The sequence below is a fragment of the Lissotriton helveticus genome, chromosome 5_1, assembly GCF_964261635.1.
Source record: "Lissotriton helveticus chromosome 5_1, aLisHel1.1, whole genome shotgun sequence".
Classification (NCBI taxonomy): Eukaryota; Metazoa; Chordata; class Amphibia; order Caudata; family Salamandridae; genus Lissotriton; species Lissotriton helveticus.
Window position 1 is genome coordinate 1,590,290,252 of NC_136065.1, and position 21,919 is coordinate 1,590,312,170.

Consider the following 21,919-nt stretch of genomic DNA (forward strand, 5'->3'; position numbering starts at 1 on the left):
TTTTTTATAAGCGAAGCTAAAAAATCAGGGGTTATACTTACACCATTATCATTACCATCATTATTAGTGCCCGTAAAAACAAAAGGGGTTGGTAATACAGGGCTAAAAATAGCCTTACCATCCCTTTTTTTTTTTTTTACTTATCTTGCTTCCCATTTACCTTTTGAGACAGTGTTCTACAAGTTCTTATGGCCCTGGTTTCTGGTTGGGGCTCATGTAACACAATAGTATCAGAACTAGTATCAGGACATGACAGCACCTGAGGGTCAGAATGAGCCTCCACATTAACTAAGATGGACACTGGAGGGTCAATGGAAATAACATCAGTCGAGTTAATTGCACATCCTTGTAACAAACTGATAGGGGAATTTTCCAGTGACGTTTCCCCTACCACAGTGCTTTTCCCCAATGATGCACGTCTGTTGTTATTTATCTGGCTTACTTTCCTAACCAGGAAATTATCAAGAGTAGCAGGGCCCACCGGCACCTTGTCATTTTTGGGTTTTGACATTGTAAATATAGATGGAACTAATACTTGCAGACAGGTACACTTCAATCTAAGCACTCTATACTAAAACAACCTATAACACACAAAATTAAAAGTTAATCAGATATCTTACACGCTCCAGGCGCGAGATTGGTCCGAAAGGGAAATATAAGGGTCCAGGCCCAGTCCAGTCTCCTTCGGTCCCCTGAGGGCCACAGAGGGCCCGCCCTTTGCCCGGGCTTAGCCCGGCGCACGCCCGCGCGCGTCCCGCGGGACGAGGAGGCGTGTTCTCCTTTATGCGCCTTCCGGCGCTCCCTGGTTGTGAGGGCGGCGGCGTCCTTGCCGCGATGGGGCTGCTGGGGGTTGTAGTCAGTCAGAACCCCCGGCGGAGCCAAGCCCGGCCGGGAGCACCCACCGCAAGGAAAAGAGGAATGGCGGAGCCAAGCCCGGCCAACAGCGCTCAGCGGAGCCAAGCCCGGCCACACGCAGCTGCAGGTAAAAGTTTTCTGCGCCCCCCACAGCATATGTTTAATACATATTCCTCCACTTCCTGCTTCGCATGTCTAAACATACTCTTAACTGTAAGAGAATACCACAATCGAAGGTGGACTCTGTGTCCTGGTGCATTGTGGGTTTCGGGGAAGGTGTAATGAGTCACCTCAAAAATTGAGCCTCTTCTTGAAGGAAAACAATTTGCAACATTTGCACCCAACACTAAATAACTAGAGTGTAAACAGCATGTGAATCAACGTATATTTAACAAGGACCCCCTGAAGACATAGATAATATAGTTCCTAGGTCAGGGAAAGAATCTCATTTGACAAAAAACAACCTAGGCAACCTAAAGTATAAAGGACAACGATTGATGTAGAGGGACACAGGCTGTCAATTATTATAAAAGCAGAATTTAAAGAAGAATTAGAAATAGTCCACTAGACAGATGTCAGTCTTTATGTAAATTCAGCGGTTCAGCTTTGCATATATTCTTAGTAGTAATCACGTTATTTGAATTAAACAGTCGTGTATCCTGAACAAAATGTCTCCTTCATTGAGATAACAACTAGATGTATAATAGAAAACAGTTGTCTGAAAATATTGAAACTATTTGATATGTGATTACCTCTAATACAATGACACTAAAAGTGAAACTATCAGAACCATTTTTAAAAAAAGGAGACAATTGATTCTCCAAGGCTTCTAAGGAAAGATGTATCCATCACACAAAAAACAAATAATTGATTACAATTTTAAAATCTTTTCATTTCAAAGCTTTATCATAGCCTGCCTCAACGTTTTAAAGAGACTGTAACACGAAACCTCAGATCACAGTGTAGCGTCTCCATTCCACTACCACCTGTAAGTATAAATTCGATACATTAATATCTAATAGCTATCCTCTGCCTTTCAGTTACAATGACTAGAGCACCCAATTAATCATGGTAAATGATAGAACCAGGTTTGCTGATGCTCAACAACTACCCCCCATTGTACATAGGCCCATCTATTAGTTTATTCTCAATCTACCCTGGTAAATGGAGAATAGAGAAGTTCCCATACAATGAATAACAAATAACCCACTCAAGGGGATGGAATAAGTAAGGAAATGAACAAAGACTAATAGTTCTATTAAATATATGATGTTATCTAGAAAAATAGAAGGGTTCACGTAATGGCTGAATTATTGATGATAAATATACTTTTCCTTAATATGTCAGGTTATTTGCTATAAATAATTGTATTTTTTGTATGACTTTTTTCTACTCTTTTAGAAATTCACGTGGCAAACTCCAGAAGAAGGCGCTGGTCGCCGAAACGCGCGTAGAGAAAAATTAGGCCACCCATTTTTTATTATCTTGAAATTGTTTACATTTGTTTCCTCTTGTTTTAATTTAACCGTTTCCATATTATGTACAAATTACTGTATAAATCACTCTATGTACAATGCATTATTTATGAAATTTTACTTTGTAACAATTTTTGACTAATATACATTCAAACCAGCTTTATGTTACTGCTCATTGTGTTTTTAAATTTGAGAATAAAATTCTGCTTTTATAATAATTGACAGCCTGTGTCCCTCTACATCAATCGTTGTCCTTTATACTTTAGGTTGCCTAGGTTGTTTTTTGTCAAATAACAGCATGTGAATCTACAGTCCTATAAGCTATAAACCAATGGTTGCAGGTAAGTAGCATTTTCTTTATGGACTATAAGGCAGGCTTAGGCATTTACCTTGTTTCTTCTATTCCCAGGCTTTCTGGTATATCTTGCCAAACTAGGTATTTGTGATAGATATGTTGGGCCACGTAGAAAGTTTGTTGTTGCTTCTTCAGTTATTGATTACTGATCAGTTTGGAGGTTTCCTAGAACCCTCTCTCTCTGTGGCCCAGGTTTCTCATATTTTTGAGTTGGGTTTTGAAAGGGTGGGGTTGCAATAGATGCAATTGATTATTAAGAAACCTATCCTAAGGGTGGTGATCGAAAACATACCAGTGTAGGATAGATGTAGAGGATCACTTCCCGTTTAGTTTTTAATTTTCGTCTTTTCTACAGTTCTTTCGTGAAGGCTTTGCTTGGGTTTTCAAAGTAATGATTCCTCTTATCGAAAAAGCCCTGGGGAGAAACACCTTAACTGTGAGACTATTTGCACTCGCTTCTAGCTCTATGATTTATCCCTCTGGTGCCCCAGATGTTTTGTCCATGGTAATGAAGGGCATTGTGTCTAGGTTTTGCCCTTTTGACTTATTTGGGTTAAATAGTTTTTTAATGCAAACCATATTTGTTTTAGTCTGTCCCTTGGTAAGGCTAGAACTCATGTAGGTTGTCCTTCAGCCTGTATCCTATCCTTATCCTGCACCTGTACCTGGGTTGTTGCCATCAGGTTTCTGCAATCTTTTGTAGACTGCAGAAGATTCCTGATGGTTTTGAATTTAAATGGCAAACTAGAATGTCACTCCTAAATCCTTGTAGTTGCTTTGCTTGCTGCTGTACTGCGCCTACTCATATACTGGATTAGCCGGAAGACGCCTCTGCTTTGGTATCCCTCACTATAAAGGACTTTTCTCAAGAAGAGGCAAGTGGGGCAATCTCCTGATTACTTACCAGTACTGTCTCTTACTTCCATTCCTACATGTCTCCATGACAGTCCACCTTAGAGATCCTAGCCTTAGTTCCTGGTGATGCGTGCGTACGCTCAGAGATTGGGCAGTCCATTTGTATTACTTGTAAAAGGGTGGAGAGAGCAACCATCTCAGAACTTGGATTTAGTTGTGTAACTCTCTTAACAGCACTGTAACTAGGAGGAGTAGGGCTACTAGTACTGGAGAGTACTGTCAGTAGTCTAAGCATACTCCTATGTCTTCCAGTGCTCTTCTCTCATCATTGCACCAGTATTCGCTATGCCTCATGTTCCATCTCCTGCTCTGAACATTTGCACTCTCTGTTCTTCCTCATTTTGCTGGTTGTTTGCGCTCATTATTCATGTCTTTAACTGTATTTGTGTTGCTTTAGATACCGTTCATGGTCCTAGTCTCTGTTCTCTCAATAGTCCTGGGGCCTCTGCTCTTCCTCTTCACAGCCCCCGCTCCACTGCCGAGTTGCTTGCACTTCTCTGCTTTCCAGTATAATGTAATTTGTTCTCTTTGCCGTTTGATGTCCGCAGCCCCCAGATTTGACAGTATTTTGCTGTTTCCCGTGCCCTGAGGTCCATCCCGTGGTGCTAGGCAATGTCGTCTTTCCTGCCTTCATTTCACTTTTTTGAAAGATTGTTTTGTTTCTTTGTTTTGTGAGTGCTTTGAATGTTAGTTAGAAGTATGGGCTCGCCAGTTGCACCCCCGATTGCAGGAGGAATCCTAGGGACAGTGGGAAGGTGTCTTGCCTTGGTGATCGAAGTGCTCAGAGGCAGCGGTAAAGTGGTATGCAGCGCTTTACGAAAACTATAAATAAATAAAATGTAGATAGGACCTCGATTCGTGTATCAGGTATGGCGACAGCCATGTGCTATTTTGCTGTCAGTTATTTAAAACCCTATCCAACAATGCTATTATTTACATGCATTTTTCAAATCGTAATCAAGGCACTTTATAAAATTGTGCCGTATAATTCTTTTGCATTGCATATTTTTTTCCAGTTCTGTTTATCAACAATCTAAGCCCATTGTAATAGTCTATTATTGCTTCTATCTCTAACTGACTTCATGAAGTGCAGGCGAAAACAGAAAACCCATCTGTTCTTTCAGCTGTGGTCTGCAATCGTATATATTACCACATGCCCTCGAAGTCTCCGCCTCCTCTTCCTTAAAGCAGGTTGTTGCCACCTAGGCGGCATTGGCGCTATATAAGCACAATTAACTAAAAAAAGGTTTTCTCAATCGCTTTATCATTTTGAGATTTTTTGGGTGCATCTCTCTTCTCATATTGCCCCCTATCTTTGTGCCTTTAATTTCTTCTTTTCTACTGTCTTCTTCCAAGCCTGACATTTCTCTCTGTCCCTTTCTCACTCTTTCTGTTTCTCTCATTCTCCTCTCTGCACTGCCTTTCCCTATCCACTCTCTCCCCACCTTCTGTTCTCTCGCCGTCTCTCTTTCCTTCTCCAGTCCTCTCTCTCCCTCCTCATCTCCATCTCTCCCTGTGCTGCCACCCCTGAGTTCTACTATCTATTCTCTCCCCTGAATTCTAATGTTCTCTCCTCCATCTCTGTTTTTTTCCCATTGCTCTCTCATTCCATTCCTTTTCATCTCTTCCCTGCTGCATGTCCCCTGCTCTCCCTGATCCCCACCTCTCTAACTCTGTGCCGTGTTTTTCTGCCTGCCTCTCGACAGGTCCTACACGGAGGACGAGGAGGATGCAGTGGACACCGGCACCAAGGAACGCGAGACTGTTGCAGAGCGAGAGTTTCAAAAAGTCTCTGTTTCTGGAGAGGAGAAGTGCGGCGTAAGCCTTTCTGTTTATACAGTTGCAAGGTCTTGACTTACATCGCAGTGGGGATAGCGGCGCTGGTGGTTGTGATGACGGTGGGGCTAGGGATGATAATGCTAGTAGTCATGGCATGATGGTGGTGCTGCAGCTGATGGTGGTGGGCCTGGTAAAGGTAGTGTAGCAAAGTTTAATTTGTAGAAAAGAAAAAGATGGAAGAAGTGCCAGTCCCCAACACTTTTCTTGGGCAGCTCAACGAAAAGACATTGTTTGCCGAGGAGGAAGTCCCTAACGTCCTCACTTTACCCATGTCATGACTCGGGCCCCTGTTAGATGGAGCCCAGGAGTGCCTTTTCAAGCTGCAATCTAGACTCTGCATTCAACAAGGCTGGAGAGGACTCTGAACACCGTCCAGGAGGCAGAACCGCAGACCTTTTATTTCCATTATGGTTTGTTACAGCTCCAATGGGCAGCCCGCAGTCAAGTATAACCCTACATAATGATAAAGGCTTGGAAAGAGCAAGAGTATGGAAAGGCTGGGTGAAGTGACGAAGTCAGTCTTTGGTGTCTGAGTGAGGAGGACTTAGGCATTAGGTAGTGGGTGGATTTGATTATTTAAATGTTTGGCCAAAGAGGCAAGTTATTGAGGAACTTCCGAGCCTGACGTAGTCATTTTCTACTCTGACTTAGTGATTTTCTACTCTCGAATGAAATGGTAGCGAGTGCACTGGAAGGATCCCTGTGTACTACTTTGTAATTTATTAAGTGGATATCCTCTAATTGCTTCTATTCAGTGAACTTCTGTGAGGGAGAGCGACTCCAGACTTACCGTTTTCCTTCCATCAGTTGCTGTGTAGCAACAGGGCAGCCCACAACATGGATGAGGCGAATGAATGTGCATTAAAATCCTTAGCAGACTCCTAACATAGGTATATTGCAGCCCCTTCGGGGCACATTGGGCACAACAGCTGAGAATACCCAACGCAACCGAAAACCTCTATACATCTATGAGTTTGCTACTTCAAATGACATTTTAGGGGACCCTCTATGAATGTTGCTGGTGGCTGCATAAATTTGTTATGCCTTGACATGAATCATTCTAAATTGAACCATTCTACAACTTTCTTCAAATAATGGCGTTCTCTGAAATGTTCTGTGATGCTCTCGTCATACATTTCTTAGAAAAAAAGCCAAAAAGCTATACATGCTCCACAGCTCAAAGGTATCATGAAATTCCATGCACCCCAAATCATCTGCACATAACCAAACACCTGAAAGAAGTACTCTTTGTAAGTTCTCCCAGTTGGACCTTCCTTTTAAGTGACTAGTGCCAGACACCACAAAATCAGGATTTCCAGCTGACCAATGTCCCCAGATTTCTTCAAGGAAATCCAGTCTACACTATTGCAGCTGTGAAAAACATTACCAAAGCCTCACCACCGACGGGTAGCATTTCTAAAAAGCTCAAATGTTCATCCATCACACCTCTGCTAAAGAAAACTTGTCTGCATCCAAATACCCTGCAAACTACAGACCAATAGCAAACAGGCGCTACTAGGCTAAACTAATTGAAAAGGCTGATTACATTCAAATGAGAAAATTCACAGAAAAGATGAAATTCTTTCAGCTGCACAGACTAGCTTTCGTTCTTCCTGAGGAACAGGATCTATCCTAACACACGGTTGTGAGCGGAACCGTGGCCACGCAGTTCCTCAATTCTTTTTGCAATACTTATAAATCTTGAACAATATTCCATGTGACTATTCTGGGTGAAAGTGAACGCCTCCAGGGAATTAATCCTCTGTTAATAGTTTCTCGGTTTGAGAGTTACGCTTGAAGCATGATGATAGATTCCATGATGCGATGTAGACGAGGTGAGATTGAGAATCAATGCTTTACCTTATTTATAATGCTTTACCTTATTTAAGGATCTTTAAATAGTACATTTTTGGCGCATTTACCAAACTCGAGAAAGAATATTATGAGGTCATTCAAGATGGTGTAAGAGATGATGAAGAGAAGATTCTGGTAGGACTGGATTCACCTACGTCTATGCCTTGAAGAAGTGGTTGTCCTAATTCCCACTGAAACACATGCTGGCTGTGCTCTTTTGACAAGAAGCAACTTTGAAAGTGAATGCTGTTATGACAAGAGCCAGTTCTTTTGATCTTAATGAATTCTGGATGTGAATGATGTTATAAAGAATTAGATGTCACTTATGTCAAATTAATCTTTTATAGTTTCATTGAACCAGCAAGACTAATTTTAATATAATTCGTGCAAAAATTAAATAGTGAATTATCTATTTTAAAGACATTAGTAAGTTGCTATTTATATTATAAATGCCGCAGCCCACAAACTCCAGAATTTATCTTTGGGTTATGTCGTATAAATTATCTATCCTAATCTGTACAATTGGCCAACTAAGAACATAAGTGGATGCTGATAGAGTGATCACCTTGATCCTACTTGACATCTTGGCCGCTTTCAATGTGGTCCACCACCCAACAGCCTTAACCAGACTGATAAATATCCAAGGAAAAGGCTGGGATTGGATTACCTCGTTCATATTCAACTGGAACCACATTATCTCACTGCAACCTTTCACCTCCAAGCCCTATCACGTGGATACTGGTACATTCAGAGGCACAACAATCTCTCCCCTTATTTTCAACATCTACCTCAGACCTTTGCCTGGATAATTTAATTGCTTGCTATGTCTTGTTACAACTACAATGATGACACAAAAATGATCAAATTCAGGAATCTCAACCCACCAGATTGGCACCCTGCCCGATCATGTTGAAAGAGTGGATGATCACCAGCCATCTTAAGCTCAACCCAGACACAATCAGAATCAAGAGATGTGGAAACTGTGACCTGTGCACGTGATTCTGGCCTGGCCTGCAAACCTAGGAGAAGCACCTCTATAAACAATCACAAAAAAGCTAGGAGTTATTTTAATATGACGCCACATATAGATGATGTAGCGAATTCCTTCAACAAACATGCTCAGAATCTTAAGACAGATTTTCCTCTGCCTACGCTTCACACACAGAGTTCAAGCCACAGCTGTGCTTGTGCTTTCTTGTGTGTACTAAATAAATGATCCATAGGATCGGAGAAATCCCTCCTATACAGATTACAAGGGGTGCAAAATATAGCTGCGGGCCACTTCTACACCTGGAAGCATTGGACCACATTGCACCAGCTCTTGTGACCTTGCACTAGCTCCCATTGTCTAGCCAGATCACATTCAAAGCATTTTGCATAACACATTTAGAACTGTTTGGAAACGGACAAACATTTTTTAGGCCAAAATTGGTTTCACACCGCCCTAGACAAAGTCTCCCACAACTGAAAGTGCTAAGCTACAACAAGTCCCAATTTTGGGGTCCGCACCTCAACCAACTTCTCCCACACAGGCCACCCTACAACTAAACACTTCTACAACGAAACCTGCAGGTATTCCTGTAAATGTTCTGGACTGCATAGTGACATAATGCCACATTAATTTAAGTTGTGCCTAATGCAAGTATCAGATAGCTTAGAATAACATGTAGGTGCGCCTCGTAGCTTGTGTTAAGAAACTGGGTATCTGGCCCAAAAGATACTTATGTCAGAGTTGTATCCCTTCCTCCAACGTGGGACCACTGATTTACATAGAGAAGGGGAACAGGCCCCATCTAGAGGCCGCATCACCAAGAATAAGAAAACTGAGTCCCATCACCAGGTACCCATCCCTGATACTGATACTATGTCAGCCGGAGGAGAGGAAAGCATCCACAGGACCATAGGAGGGTCACAGAGTTCCATTACTAACACAGTCTTTCTGTGGATGGGGCCACAAAGTTTTCTCTGCACGCAAGAGGTGGTATATCTCAGGATGAACCACCCAACTAGAGCGTGCTTTATTTCTGGCATGGGATTTCTGTTCAGCTGCTCTTCGGCAGTTAGAGATCAGTCCAATGAGCAGAGATTATTTTTGACTGTAAAACATTCTCAGCATCCCTGCAGCAGTCAGAGAGATGACTCCTTTACCTATGAGTCCTGGTTGAACTCATAGGTAAATGAGAGATCTCACAGCTACTCTACAGTGGACGGAGAACAAGTTCTACTCCTGAGATGTAGCCCTGCACATAAGAAGTCGATAGCAAACTGGAATTGCAAAAGGATTGACGGGTACTGCAGCAGAGCATCATTTGCCACAGTAGTGTAAGTGTGGGCAATTGCTGGCCTGACAGTGAAGGCTCTCAGCAAGTAAGATATACTCCTGGCAAAGACCTTGTGCAGGAGGCCAAGCAGGAACATCCACATTGGCACCAAGGGGGACGATCCAACTGGCTGTGTTAGTATCTGTTGCCAGGATGGTCTGCTTGTCGAGTGGAGGCAGATGATATTAATATAGACAATAAAAGCAGGGTAAGGTCCAAACTCAGGAGAGCGCTCGGGGAGGAGGGCAGGCTCTATACTAAACGCCCCTCTTCTGAACCTCGAGAGATCAGATTGACCAACCCGCCAGAACAAAATGAATCTATTAAGAGGATTACAGAACTTGTTTGCTGAGACTGACCATAGGAAAAAAAGCTTGTTGAGGACAAAAAAGTGATAGATGGCTTTCTGCCGTCTAATGATCGCGACGTGCCCGATGCTGGAAGCACAGGGTCCTGTGAGGCCTTGAACTGGCAAGGACACAGCCCCTCTGTCAGGATGGAGCCGCATTCCAGGGTTTACAGATGGGTCATGCTCTCCATGTGCTACTTATTAGGGCATTTAGAAAAGAGGTCTGTCGCCCTCGTGACCAGCAGGCATAATCTTGTTGATTTGCAAAATACCGTGAGGGATCCAGGCGGGCGGCTTAATAAGGCCAGACGTATGCAATGCGCTGTTTCAGAGAGGGTCCAGAGACCTTTTGCAGACTAAAGAACGATGGAAAAGAGGCTTGGAGCAGCAATGAGGATAACACTTGTTTGCCCATCACATGCTCCTCGTGTAGTTCAGTGCACGTGCTAAAACAAATCCTAATTTAGTGACACTAACTTGTGCTAAAACAAATCCCAACTTGGTGAAACTAACGTGTGCTAAAACAAATCCCAACTTAGTGACACTAACATGTGCTAAAACAAGTCCCAACTTAGTGACACTAACTTGTGCTAAAACAAATCCTAATTTAGTGACACTAACTTGTGCTAAAACAAATCCCAACTTGGTGAAACTAACGTGTGCTAAAACAAATCCCAATTTAGTGACACTAACATGTGCTAAAACAAGTCCCAACTTAGTGACACTAACGTGTGCTAAAACAAAATCCAACTTTGTGACACTAACATGTGCTAAAACAAATCCCAACCTGGTAACGCTGATGTGTGTTAAAACGAAATACAACTTGGTGAAACTAACACGCATCCTAAAACAAAACTCAACATCGAATGCTAATCTGTGTGCTAAAACAAAACCCAACTTGGTGAAACTGACACGTGTGCTAAAAAAAAATACAACTTGTAGGCACTAACCTGTGTGCTAAAACTGCTAAAACGAAACACAACTTGGAACAATAACCTGTGTGTTACAACAAAACACAACTTGGTGTCACTAACATGTGTGCTATAACAAAACACAACCTGGAACTCTAACCTGTGCGCTAAAGCAAAACCCAATTTAGTGAAACTAACGTGTGCTAAAACAGAACCAAAGTTGGAGACACTAATTTCTATGCTAACGTGTGCTAGAACAACACCCAACTTGAGGATACTAGAGAGTGATACAACAAAACGCAACTGGGTGATACTAACACGTGCTAGAACAAAACCCAGCGTGTAACACTAACGTGCTAAAACAAATCCTAGCTTAGGGATGTTACTGGGGGAACTTGGAAATATCAACCCCTGGAAAACTTCAGAGGGTTGTACTTAATGGGTATCTGGAACATGTATTTGTCCCGCCTACTTACTTGCGTTAGAAAATGATCGTTTTTATCAGTTATAATGTGCAAAGATTGTAAAATATTGGTCAAGCTCCTTTTGAACTCTCACATAGAGGGTGGATTGGTAAAGATAGTGAAACTAAGGTTCTTGGGCGACTGCCTATATGTAATAGTGAGCGCCTGGTGCTACGCAGGCGCTCATCGGGCTGGCTGGCACATGCCAGGGATTGTGCTCTTGCTCATGAGTGCAGCAGTCAGTCTTGGCATGCGTTCACTCGCTTCTACAGTGCTTGCCAATCCCTGGAAGCAAGGATCTCGTTGCATGCACTTTCTGCTATATTTGGCCCATATTGTTACATTCTCCCCTTCAGTGGAACATCGTGTTCTACCACCAGCCTTCCAAAAGCAATCGGAAGCTTCCAAAAATAAAATAAAATATGCCTTTTTCGTTCAAAATGCGCACTCTCTAAAAACGTGGCTTGAGCTTATATTGTTTGTTGCAGTTGCAAAATATTTTCAAAAACACGCAAAAGATGCAGAAAGACAGAAGTCATTAAAACGTAAGTGCTTGAATATGAAATGGGTTGTTGAAGACTATGAAGTGTGAAAGGGAAGGGTTTTGCTGTGCCTGGCTGAACTGTCACTCCTCGTTGACATTTCGCCATGTTGAAGGTTTTGTGACTCCGCCATATAGCGTGGAGGAGTGCTGTGATTTGCGTTATGTGCATTAAGCATTTTTAGATTCAATCCACCTATGGGATCAGGCCTCTGGAGGAGCAGCATGCCTGCTGTGGCCTTCACATAACTTCCCTCCGGGTTACTTGCTCAAGAAATGGAATTTGCTGCCTGAAAGTGAACATATGTAAACCCCTTGGAAATGCATAAGATCCTATTTCGCATATCGAAGTAGCTTTTTGTCTCTGTTTATCCACTGGAAGTGAACTGGCTCGGAGGCTGTGACTTTGTTAATATTTTGCTTGTGTGGTTTCTGATTTTGGTACACGTAGGTATGCCAGTCCAAACCCTGCCATCTCATGGACGAGCTCACTGCTCAGGTAACTGTGGGAAAGGCTAGAATTGACTAAGTCCGTCACCAAGATCCACATGCACTATGTGGCAGTCAGGGAGCTAGACATCAGTCCTCCATTTGGTGTCAAATGAAAATGCATGCCTGCGGGAGAAGCAAATAAGTCGCTGAATTTTTGCACAGGCTGATTTTTGCTGAAAAAGTCTGAGGCTAGAAATAGTATACCTACGTATGCCTCGAAAATTCTAGATACGCATCGCTTCACAAGTACTCAAAGTCTTGTGGGCGCCACTTCAGAAGATTCTTAATGTTATTACTTGCTACTTCTGATAGCAGAACTAGCTGTGCTAACCCTAAATCAGAGCGAGCCTGATCTTAGTTATTACAGGCCACGTCCAAAATAGGATGAACCTTGTTTTAACAAAGTAAAGAGGATTATACAAATGTTACAGGGTAAGAATGTAAAGGGGTGTAAGGAAGGAGTTCAGCAGTGTGCAGAAAGTGGCATAAACTCATTGTACTTGTGCTCTCCCAGAAGTTTGAATCTTAAATTCAGCCATCTTCCACCAACACCTAGGTACCCTTCACAGACCTCCTTGATGCCGCTAAGAGTGTGGTAAAGGCCCTCTTTATCCGTGAGAAGTACATGGCCCTGTCCCTACAGAGCTTCTGCAAGACTACTGCACGGTACCTGCAGGAGCTGGGCGGGAAACCGCAGGAGACGGAGGAACATGAGGGGACACCAGAGAGTCCAGAGGAAGGAGGTGAGGACCGGTAGAGGGATGAAGGACGAGCGAGAGACCATTGGGAAGAATGGGAAGGGCTTTATTTGGAACAAAGAAGTCCAGGGGTTACTAATGATCAAGAGGATAAATATGGGCTTTAAAGAAGGAAACCTAGAGTAACAGGGAGGTAGATGAAGTGGTCCTGGGGGCAGAGGAAGTGGAGTGTGACTTAGGAGAGGAGCATGCTGGGGAACATCCATTACGACGCAGTGTTTACACCGCACTACCATTACAACGCTGGTTTTACAACGCAAGTCGTTACCATGACTTGCGCTGGAGGGCGCTCTAGGCTAAGGAATAGTAGATTTACTATTCCAGCACCTTCCCTACTGTACGTAGGCTGGTGTTGGAATAGTAAATCTTACTATTCCTAAGTCCAGCACCCTACAGCGCAAGTTGTGGTAACGACTTGCGTTGTAAAACCAGCGTTGTAATGGTAGTGTGGTGTAAACACCGCGTTGTATTGACATACAACCGGCATGCTTCTTCAGTCGGAAAACTAGACTGGAAGAATATCGACTGGGGATGGCCAGACTAGGATGGGCTAATCTCAGAAAAGGGCAGCATAAGGGCAGGGATAGAAAGGCAGGGGACCAACTGCGTGACAAATTGTTGGTGGATGAAAGGACTGTGAGATAAATGGCTAGGATGAGGAACACTCAGGTCAAGGGGACACCTGACTGAGGAACGGGGCAGGCAGCCGACCTGGTGTTGGGAGAGTTTGGTACAGCTGGAGATTTTTGATAATTTGTTTGAGTGGGGAAAGACTGTGACTGGAACCCCTTGTAGAACAACTTGTGGCCCAACAGACTTGGCCAGAGGGCAGAACCTCGACAGCCTGGGGAATGAGCTGCCTGTTGGATGATACTCCTGGTGGAATAACAACCTGCAGAAGGGCAGCTAAGGCTCATGCAGCAAGATGGGGAATAGTCTGGATTACTGTAGAAAAGGTGCAGCCTGGGTAAATAATGAATTGGAGATGGGACAACCTGGGGCGGTGCAGCCTGGGCGAGGTACAACCTGGGCTGGGCAAGCCGGTTGGAAGGCCTGCAGTCGATGGGGTTAGATAATCCAGAAAGTAAACCTGGATTCTGGTTGAGGACAACAGAAAAAAGGAAGGATTTATGAACAAGGAGCAGGGACTTAGGTGATTACATTGCCCCCATGCTCCCCTTTAACATACTATGCTCTTATCCTGTTCTACAGACATCTCTATGCGATACCCATTCGCCCGTCAACACCCATATGAGAAATGTGATCCCGAATCCATGCCGGAGGACATAGGCTGTGGCCTCAAGATGGTGCATGGTGTGGTCCATGTGTACAACAAGAAAGATGTCATGGACAAGTAAGAACCTCTCGCCATTGTAGGAGGAGGAGGGCCTAAGAGTCCAGTGTGAGGGGGGTTTTAAATTCACCAAACAAGATGAGTCCCTAAAGGGAGCTGGGAGATGGGTGAATCTTGGTGTTTGAGATCTGTGGGTTTGTTGTGAGGGAGAAAGATCCCATGTGTGTATAGAGTCTTGAGTTGTAAGACCGTGGAGCAACTCCTGGTTGACACCACAGATGTTCATGCTGTCATAGGCATTTTCTTTTATATCCTGATACCATGGTTCCCAATTTCACCTCATGCTTTAGTGTCTCTCCGTGTTACTCTGTGGGTGCCTCTCTCTCTCTCTGTCTCCCTCTCTCTCTCCTGTGTACTGTGGTATGCTTCTCTCTCTCTGCAGACATTGTGACTCATGCTTATCTGCTGTATAAAGAGCGTTGTCACTGTAGGGCGTAGGTGATGACACACACACACTGCATCTTTGTACATCTACGATCTCCTTATCCCTATGTGTCCCCTGGCAGCATCAACATGTGTGACTCCTGTCCCTACATCAATGCACTGATATCTACATGGTCTCATTATTTTACGTTTGGGTCAAATTGCTACTGTCCTGTTATTCCTGCCCAACCACCACGTGCTCAAACCTGCGCTCCCTCACTATCCCCTCCAAGCGCTCACACCTGCACTGCCTCACTATCCCCTCCACGTGCTCACACCTGTGCTGCCTCACTATCCCCTTCACGTGCTCACACCTGCGCTGCCTCACTATCCCCTCCACGTGCTCACACCTGTGCTGCCTCACTATCCCCTCCAAGTGCTCACACCTGCGCTGCCTCACTATCCCCACCAAGTGCTCACTCCTGCGCTGCCTCACTATCCCCTCCATGTGCACACGCCTGCACTGCCTCACTATCTCCTCTAAGTGCTCACGCCTATGCTGGCTCACTATCCCCTCCACGTGCTCACGCCTGCGCTATCTCACTAACCCCTCCACATGCTCACGCCTGCACTGCCTCACTAACCCCTCCACGTATATCCCCTCCAGGTGTATCACCTCCACGTGCTCATGTCTGTGCTGGCTCACTAACCCCTCCACATGCTCACGTCTGCGCTGCCTCACTATCCCCTCCGCATGCTCACGCCTGCACTGCCTCACTATCCCCTCCAAGTGCTCACACCTGCGCTGCCTCACTACCCCCTTCACGTGCTCACGCAAACTATCCCCTCCACGTGCTCATGCCTGCACTGCCTCACTAACCCCTCCACGTGCTCACGCCTGCGCTGCCTCACTATCCCCTCCGCATGCTCACGCCTGCACTGCCTCACTATCCCCTCCACGTGCTCACACCTGCGCTGCCTCACTACCCCCTTCACGTGCGCACGTGCTCATGCCTGCACTGCCTCACTATCCCCTCCACGTGCTCACGCCTGTGCTGGCTCACTATCCCCTCCACATGCTCATGCCTGCGCTGCCTCACTATCCCCTCTAAGTGCTCACACCTGCGCTGCCTCACTAACCCTTCACGTGCTCACACCTGCGCTGCCTCCCTATCCCCTCCACGTGGTCACACCTGCGCTGCCTCACTATCCCCTCCATGTGCACACGCCTGCACTGCCTCACTATCCCCTCTAAGTTCTCACACCTGCGCTGCCTCACTATCTCCTCTAAGTGCTCACGCCTACGCTGGCTCACTATCCCCTCCACGTGCTCACGCCTGCGCTGGCTCACTAACCCCTCCACATGCTCACGCCTGTGCTGCCTCACTATCCACACCACGTGCTCACGCCTGCACTGCCTCACTATCCCCTTCACATGTATCCCCTCCACGTGTATCCCCTCGACGTGCTCATGCCTGTGCTGGCTCACTAGCCCCTCCACGTGCTCACGCCTGCGTGGCCTCACTATCCCCTCCGCATGCTCACGCCTGCACTGCCTCACTATCCCCTCCACGTGCTCACACCTGCGCTGCCTCACTACCCCCTTCACGTGCTCACGCAAACTATCCCCTCCACGTGCTCATGCCTGCACTGCCTCACTAACCCCTCCACGTGCTCACGCCTGCGCTGCCTCACTATCCCCTCCGCATGCTCACGCCTGCACTGCCTCACTATCCCCTGCACGTGCTCACACCTGCGCTGCCTCACTACCCCCTTCACGTGCGCACGTTCTCATGCCTGCACTGCCTCACTATCCCCTCCACGTGCTCACGCCTGTGCTGGCTCACTATCCCCTCCACATGCTCACGCCTGCGCTGCCTCCCTATCCCCTCCACGTGCTCACACCTGCGCTGCCTCACTACCCCCTTCACGTGCTCACACCTGCGCTGCCTCACTATCCCCTCCAAGTGCTTACGCCTGCACTGCCTCACTATCCCCTCCACGTGCTCACACCTGCGCTGCCTCACTATCTCCTCTAAGTGCTCACGCCTACGCTGGCTCACTATCCCCTCCAAGTGCTCACGCCTGCGCTGCCTCACTATCCCCTCAACATGCTCATGCCTGCGCTGCCTCACTATCCCCTCTAAGTGCTCACACCTGCGCTGCCTCACTATCTCCTCTAAGTGCTCACACCTGCGCTGCCTCACTAACCCTTCACGTGCTCACACCTGCGCTGCCTCCCTATCCCCTCCACGTGCTCACACCTGCGCTGCCTCACTATCCCCTCCATGTGCACACGCCTGCACTGCCTCACTATCCCCTCTAAGTGCTCACACCTGCGCTGCCTCACTATCTCCTCTAAGTGCTCACGCCTACGCTGGCTCACTATCCCCTCCACGTGCTCACGCCTGCGCTGGCTCACTAACCCCTCCACTTGCTCATGCTTGCGCTGCCTCACTATCCACACCACGTGCTCACGCCTGCACTGCCTCACTATCCCCTCCACGTGTTTCGCCGCCACGTGCTCATGCCTGCGCTGGCTCACTAACCCCTCCATGTGCTCACGCCTGTGCTGCCTCACTATCCCCTCCGCATGCTCACGCCTGCACTGCCTCACTATCGCCTCCACGTGCTCACGCAAACTATCCCCTCCACGTGTATCGCCTCCACGTGCTCATGCCTGCGCTGACTCACTAACCCCTCCACGTGCTCACGCCTGTGCTGCCTCACTATCCCCTCCGCATGCTCACGCCTGCACTGCCGCACTATCCCCTTCACGTGCTCACGCCTGTGCTGGCTCACTATCCCCTCAACATGCTCACGCCTGCGCTGCCTCACTATCCCCTCCACGTGCTCACACCTGCGCTGCCTCCCTATCCCCTCCACGTGCTCACACCTGCGCTGGCTCACTACCCCCTACACGTGCTCACACCTGCGCTGACTCCCTATCCTCTCCACGTGCACATGCCTGCGCTGCCTCACTATCCCCTCCAAGTGCTCACACCTGCGCTGCCTCATTATCCCCTCCAAGTGCTCACGCCTGCGCTGGCTCATTATCCCCTCCAAGTGCTCACGCCTGCGCTGCCTCACTATCCCCTCCAAGTGCTCACACCTGCGCTGCCTCACTATCCCCTCCGAAAGCTTACGCCTTCGCTGCCTCACTATCCCCTCACGTGCTCACACCTGCGCTGCCTCACTATCTCCTCTAAGTGCTCACGCCTACGCTGGCTCACTATCCCCTCCACGTGCTCACGCCTGCGCTGCCTCACTATCCCCTCAACATGCTCACGCCTGCGCTGCCTCACTATCCCCTCGACGTGCTCACACCTGCGCTGCCTCACTATCTCCTCTAAGTGCTCACGCCTACGCTGGCTCACTATCCCCTCCACATGCTCACACCTGCGCTGGCTCATTATCCCCTCCACGTGCTCACGCCTGCGCTGCCTCACTATCACCTCCACATGCACACTCCTGCGCTGCCTCACTATCCCCTCCAAGTGCTCACACCAGCGCTGCCTCACTACCCCTTCACGTGCTCACACCTGCGCTGCCTCCCTATCCCCTCCACGTGCTCACACCTGTGCTGCTTCACTATCCCTTTCACGTGCTCACACAAGCGCTGCCTCACTATCCCCTCCACGTGCTCACACCTGCGCTGCTTCACTATCCCCTCCACTTGCTCACACATGTGCTGCCTCACTATCCCCTCAACGTGCTCACACCTGTGCTGCCTCACTGTCCCCTCCTTTTGCACATGCCTGCGCTGCCTCACTTTCCCCTCCACGTGCTCACGCCTGCACTGCCTCACTATCCCCTCCACATGCGCACACCTTCGCTGCCTCACTATCCCCTCCATGTGCTCACACCTGCGCTGGCTCACTATCCCCTCCACATGCGCACACCTTCGCTGCCTCACTATCCCCTCCACTTGCTCACACCTGCGCCGCCTCACTATCCCCTCCACGTGCTCACGCCTGCACTGCCTCACTATCCCCTCCATGTGCACACACCTGCGCTGCCTTACTATACCCTCCAAGTGCTCACGCCTGCGCTGGCTCATTATCCCCTCCACGTGCTCATGCCTGCGCTGCCTCACTATCCCATCCACGTGCTCACACCTGCGCTGCCTCACTGTCCCCTCCTTTTGCACACGCCTGCGCTGCCTCACTATCCCATCCACGTGCTCATGCCTGCGCTGCCTCACTATCCCCTCCACGTGCTCACACCTTCGCTGCCTCACTATCCCCTCCACGTGCTCACACCTGCACTGGCTCACTATCCCCACCACATGCGCACACCTTCACTGCCTCACTATCCCCTCCACTTGCTCACACCTGCGCCGCCTCACTATCCCCTCCTCGTGCTCATGCCTGTGCTGCCTCACTATCCCCTCCAAGTGCTCACGCCTGCGCTGGCTCATTATCCCTTCCACGTGCTCACGCCTGTGCTGCCTCACTATCCCCTCCACGTGCTCACACCTGCGCCGCCTCACTATCCCCTCCACGTGCTCACGCCTGCGCTGCCTCACTGTCTCATCCACGTGCACATGCCTGTGCTGCCTCACTATCCCCTCCACGTGCTCACACCTGCGCTGCCTCACTATCCCCTCCATGTGCTCACGCCTGCGCTGCCTTACTATCCCCTCCACGTGCTCACGCCTGCTCTACCTCACTATCCCCTCCATGTGCACACACCTGCGCTGCCTCACTATCCCCTCTAAGTGCTCACACCTGCGCTGCCTCACTATCCCCTCCAAGTGCTCACACCTGCGCTGCCTCATTATCCCCTCTAAGTGCTCACACCTGCGCTGCCTCACTATCTCCTCTAAGTGCTCACGCCTACGCTGGCTCACTATCCCCTCCACATGCTCACGCCTGCGCTGCCTCACTATCCCCTCAACATGCTCACGCCTGCGCTGCCTCACTATCCCCTCTAAGTGCTCACACCTGCGCTGCCTCACTATCTCCTCTAAGTGCTCACGCCTACGCTGGCTCATTATCCCCTCCATGTGCTCACACCTGCGCTGCCTCACTATCCCCTCCAATTGCTCACGCCTGCGCTGCCTCACTATCCCCTCAACATGCTCACGCCTGCGCTGCCTCACTATCCCCTCCAAGTGCTCACGCCTGCGCTGGCTCATTATCCCCTCCACGTGCACACACCTGCGCTGCCTCACTATCCCATCCACGTGCTCATGCCTGCGCTGCCTCACTATCCCCTCCACGTGCTCACACCTTCGCTGCCTCACTATCCCCTCCACGTGCTCCCACCTGCACTGGCTCACTATCCCCACCACATGCGCACACCTTCACTGCCTCACTATCCCCTCCACTTGCTCACACCTGCGCCGCCTCACTATCCCCTCCTCGTGCTCACGCCTGTGCTGCCTCACTATCCCCTCCAAGTGCTCACGCCTGCGCTGGCTCATTATCCCTTCCACGTGCTCACGCCTGTGCTGCCTCACTATCCCCTCCACGTGCTCACACCTGCGCCGCCTCACTATCCCCTCCACTTGCTCACGCCTGCGATGCCTCACTATCTCATCCACGTGCACATGCCTGTGCTGCCTCACTATCCCCTCCACGTGCTCACACCTGCGCTGCCTCACTATCCCCTCCATGTGCTCACGCCTGCGCTGCCTCACTATCCCCTCCACGTGCTCACGCCTGCGCTACCTCACTATCCCCTCCATGTGCACACACCTGCGCTGCCTCACTATCCCCTCTAAGTGCTCACACCTGCGCTGCCTCACTATCCCCTCCAAGTGCTCACACCTGCGCTGCCTCACTATCTCCTCTAAGTGCTCACGCCTACGCTGGCTCACTATCCCCTCCACATGCTCATGCCTGCGCTGCCTCACTATCCCCTCAACATGCTCACGCCTGCGCTGCCTCACTATCCCCTCTAAGGGCTCACACCTGCGCTGCCTTACTATCTCCTCTAAGTGCTCACGCCTACGCTGGCTCACTATCCCCTCCATGTGCTCACGCCTGCGCTGCCTCACTATCCCCTCCAATTTCTCATGCCTGCGCTGCCTCACTATCCCCTCAACATGCTCACGCCTGCGCTGCCTCATTATCCCCTCCAAGTGCTCACGCCTGCGCTGGCTCATTATCCCCTCCACGTGCACACACCTGCGCTGCCTCACTATCCCCTCAACATGCTCAAACCTGCACTGCCTCACTATCCCCTCCACGTGCTCACACCTGCGCTGCCTCACTACCCCCTCAACATGCTCACACCTGCACTGCCTCACCATCCCCTCCACGTGCTCACACCTGCGCTGCCTCACTATCCACTCCAAGTGCTCACGCCTGTGCTGTCTCACTATCACCTCCACTTGCACACACCTGCGCTGCCTCACTATCCCCTCCACGTGCTCACACCTGCGCTGCCTCACTATCCTCTCCACATGCTCACGCCTGCACTGCCTCACTATCCCCTCCACGTGCTCTCACCTGCACTGCCTCACTATCCCCTCCACGTGCTCACGCCTGGGCTGCCTCACTATCCCCTCCATGTGCACACACCTGCGCTGCCTCACTATCCCCTCCACGTGCTCACGCCTGCGCTGCCTCACTATCCCCTCCACGTGCTCACGCCTGCACTGCCTCACTATCCCCACCAAGTGCTCACACCTGCGCTGCCTCACTATCCCCTCCACATGCTCACGCCTGCGCTGCCTCACTATCCCCTCCACGTGCTCACGCCTGCACTGCCTCACTATCCCCACCAAGTGCTCACACCTGCGCTGCCTCACTATCCCCTCCTCGTGCTCACGCCTGCGCTGCCTCACTATCCCCTCCACGTGCTCACGCCTGCACTGCCTCACTATCCCCTCCACGTGCTCACACCTGCACTGCCTCACTATCCCCTCCACGTGCTCACGCCTGCGCTGCCTCACTATCCTCTCCATGTGCACACACCTGAGCTGCCCCACTATCCCCTCCACATGCACATGCCTGCGCTGCCTCACTATCCCCTCCACGTGCTCACACCTGCGCTGCCTCTCTATCCCCTCCAATTGCTCACACCTGCGCTGCCTCACTATTCCCTCCATGTGCTCACACCTG

The 21,919-nt window shown here is 49.0% G+C and overlaps 1 protein-coding gene across 8 annotated transcripts in view; it reads left to right on the top strand.

Annotated features, from left to right (window-relative positions):
• The window catches only part of AMPD2 (adenosine monophosphate deaminase 2), a 505,052-nt gene that overhangs the window by 380,579 nt on the left and 102,554 nt on the right, over window positions 1-21,919 (top strand). For all 8 annotated transcript variants that reach the window (XM_078644773.1, XM_078644774.1, XM_078644777.1 and 5 more), the window contains 3 exons: window positions 5,307-5,418; window positions 12,928-13,114; window positions 14,342-14,483. In XM_078644773.1, coding sequence (XP_078500899.1) covers window positions 5,307-5,418; window positions 12,928-13,114; window positions 14,342-14,483 — 441 coding nt within the window. The remainder of the gene's footprint in view (window positions 1-5,306; window positions 5,419-12,927; window positions 13,115-14,341; window positions 14,484-21,919) is intronic.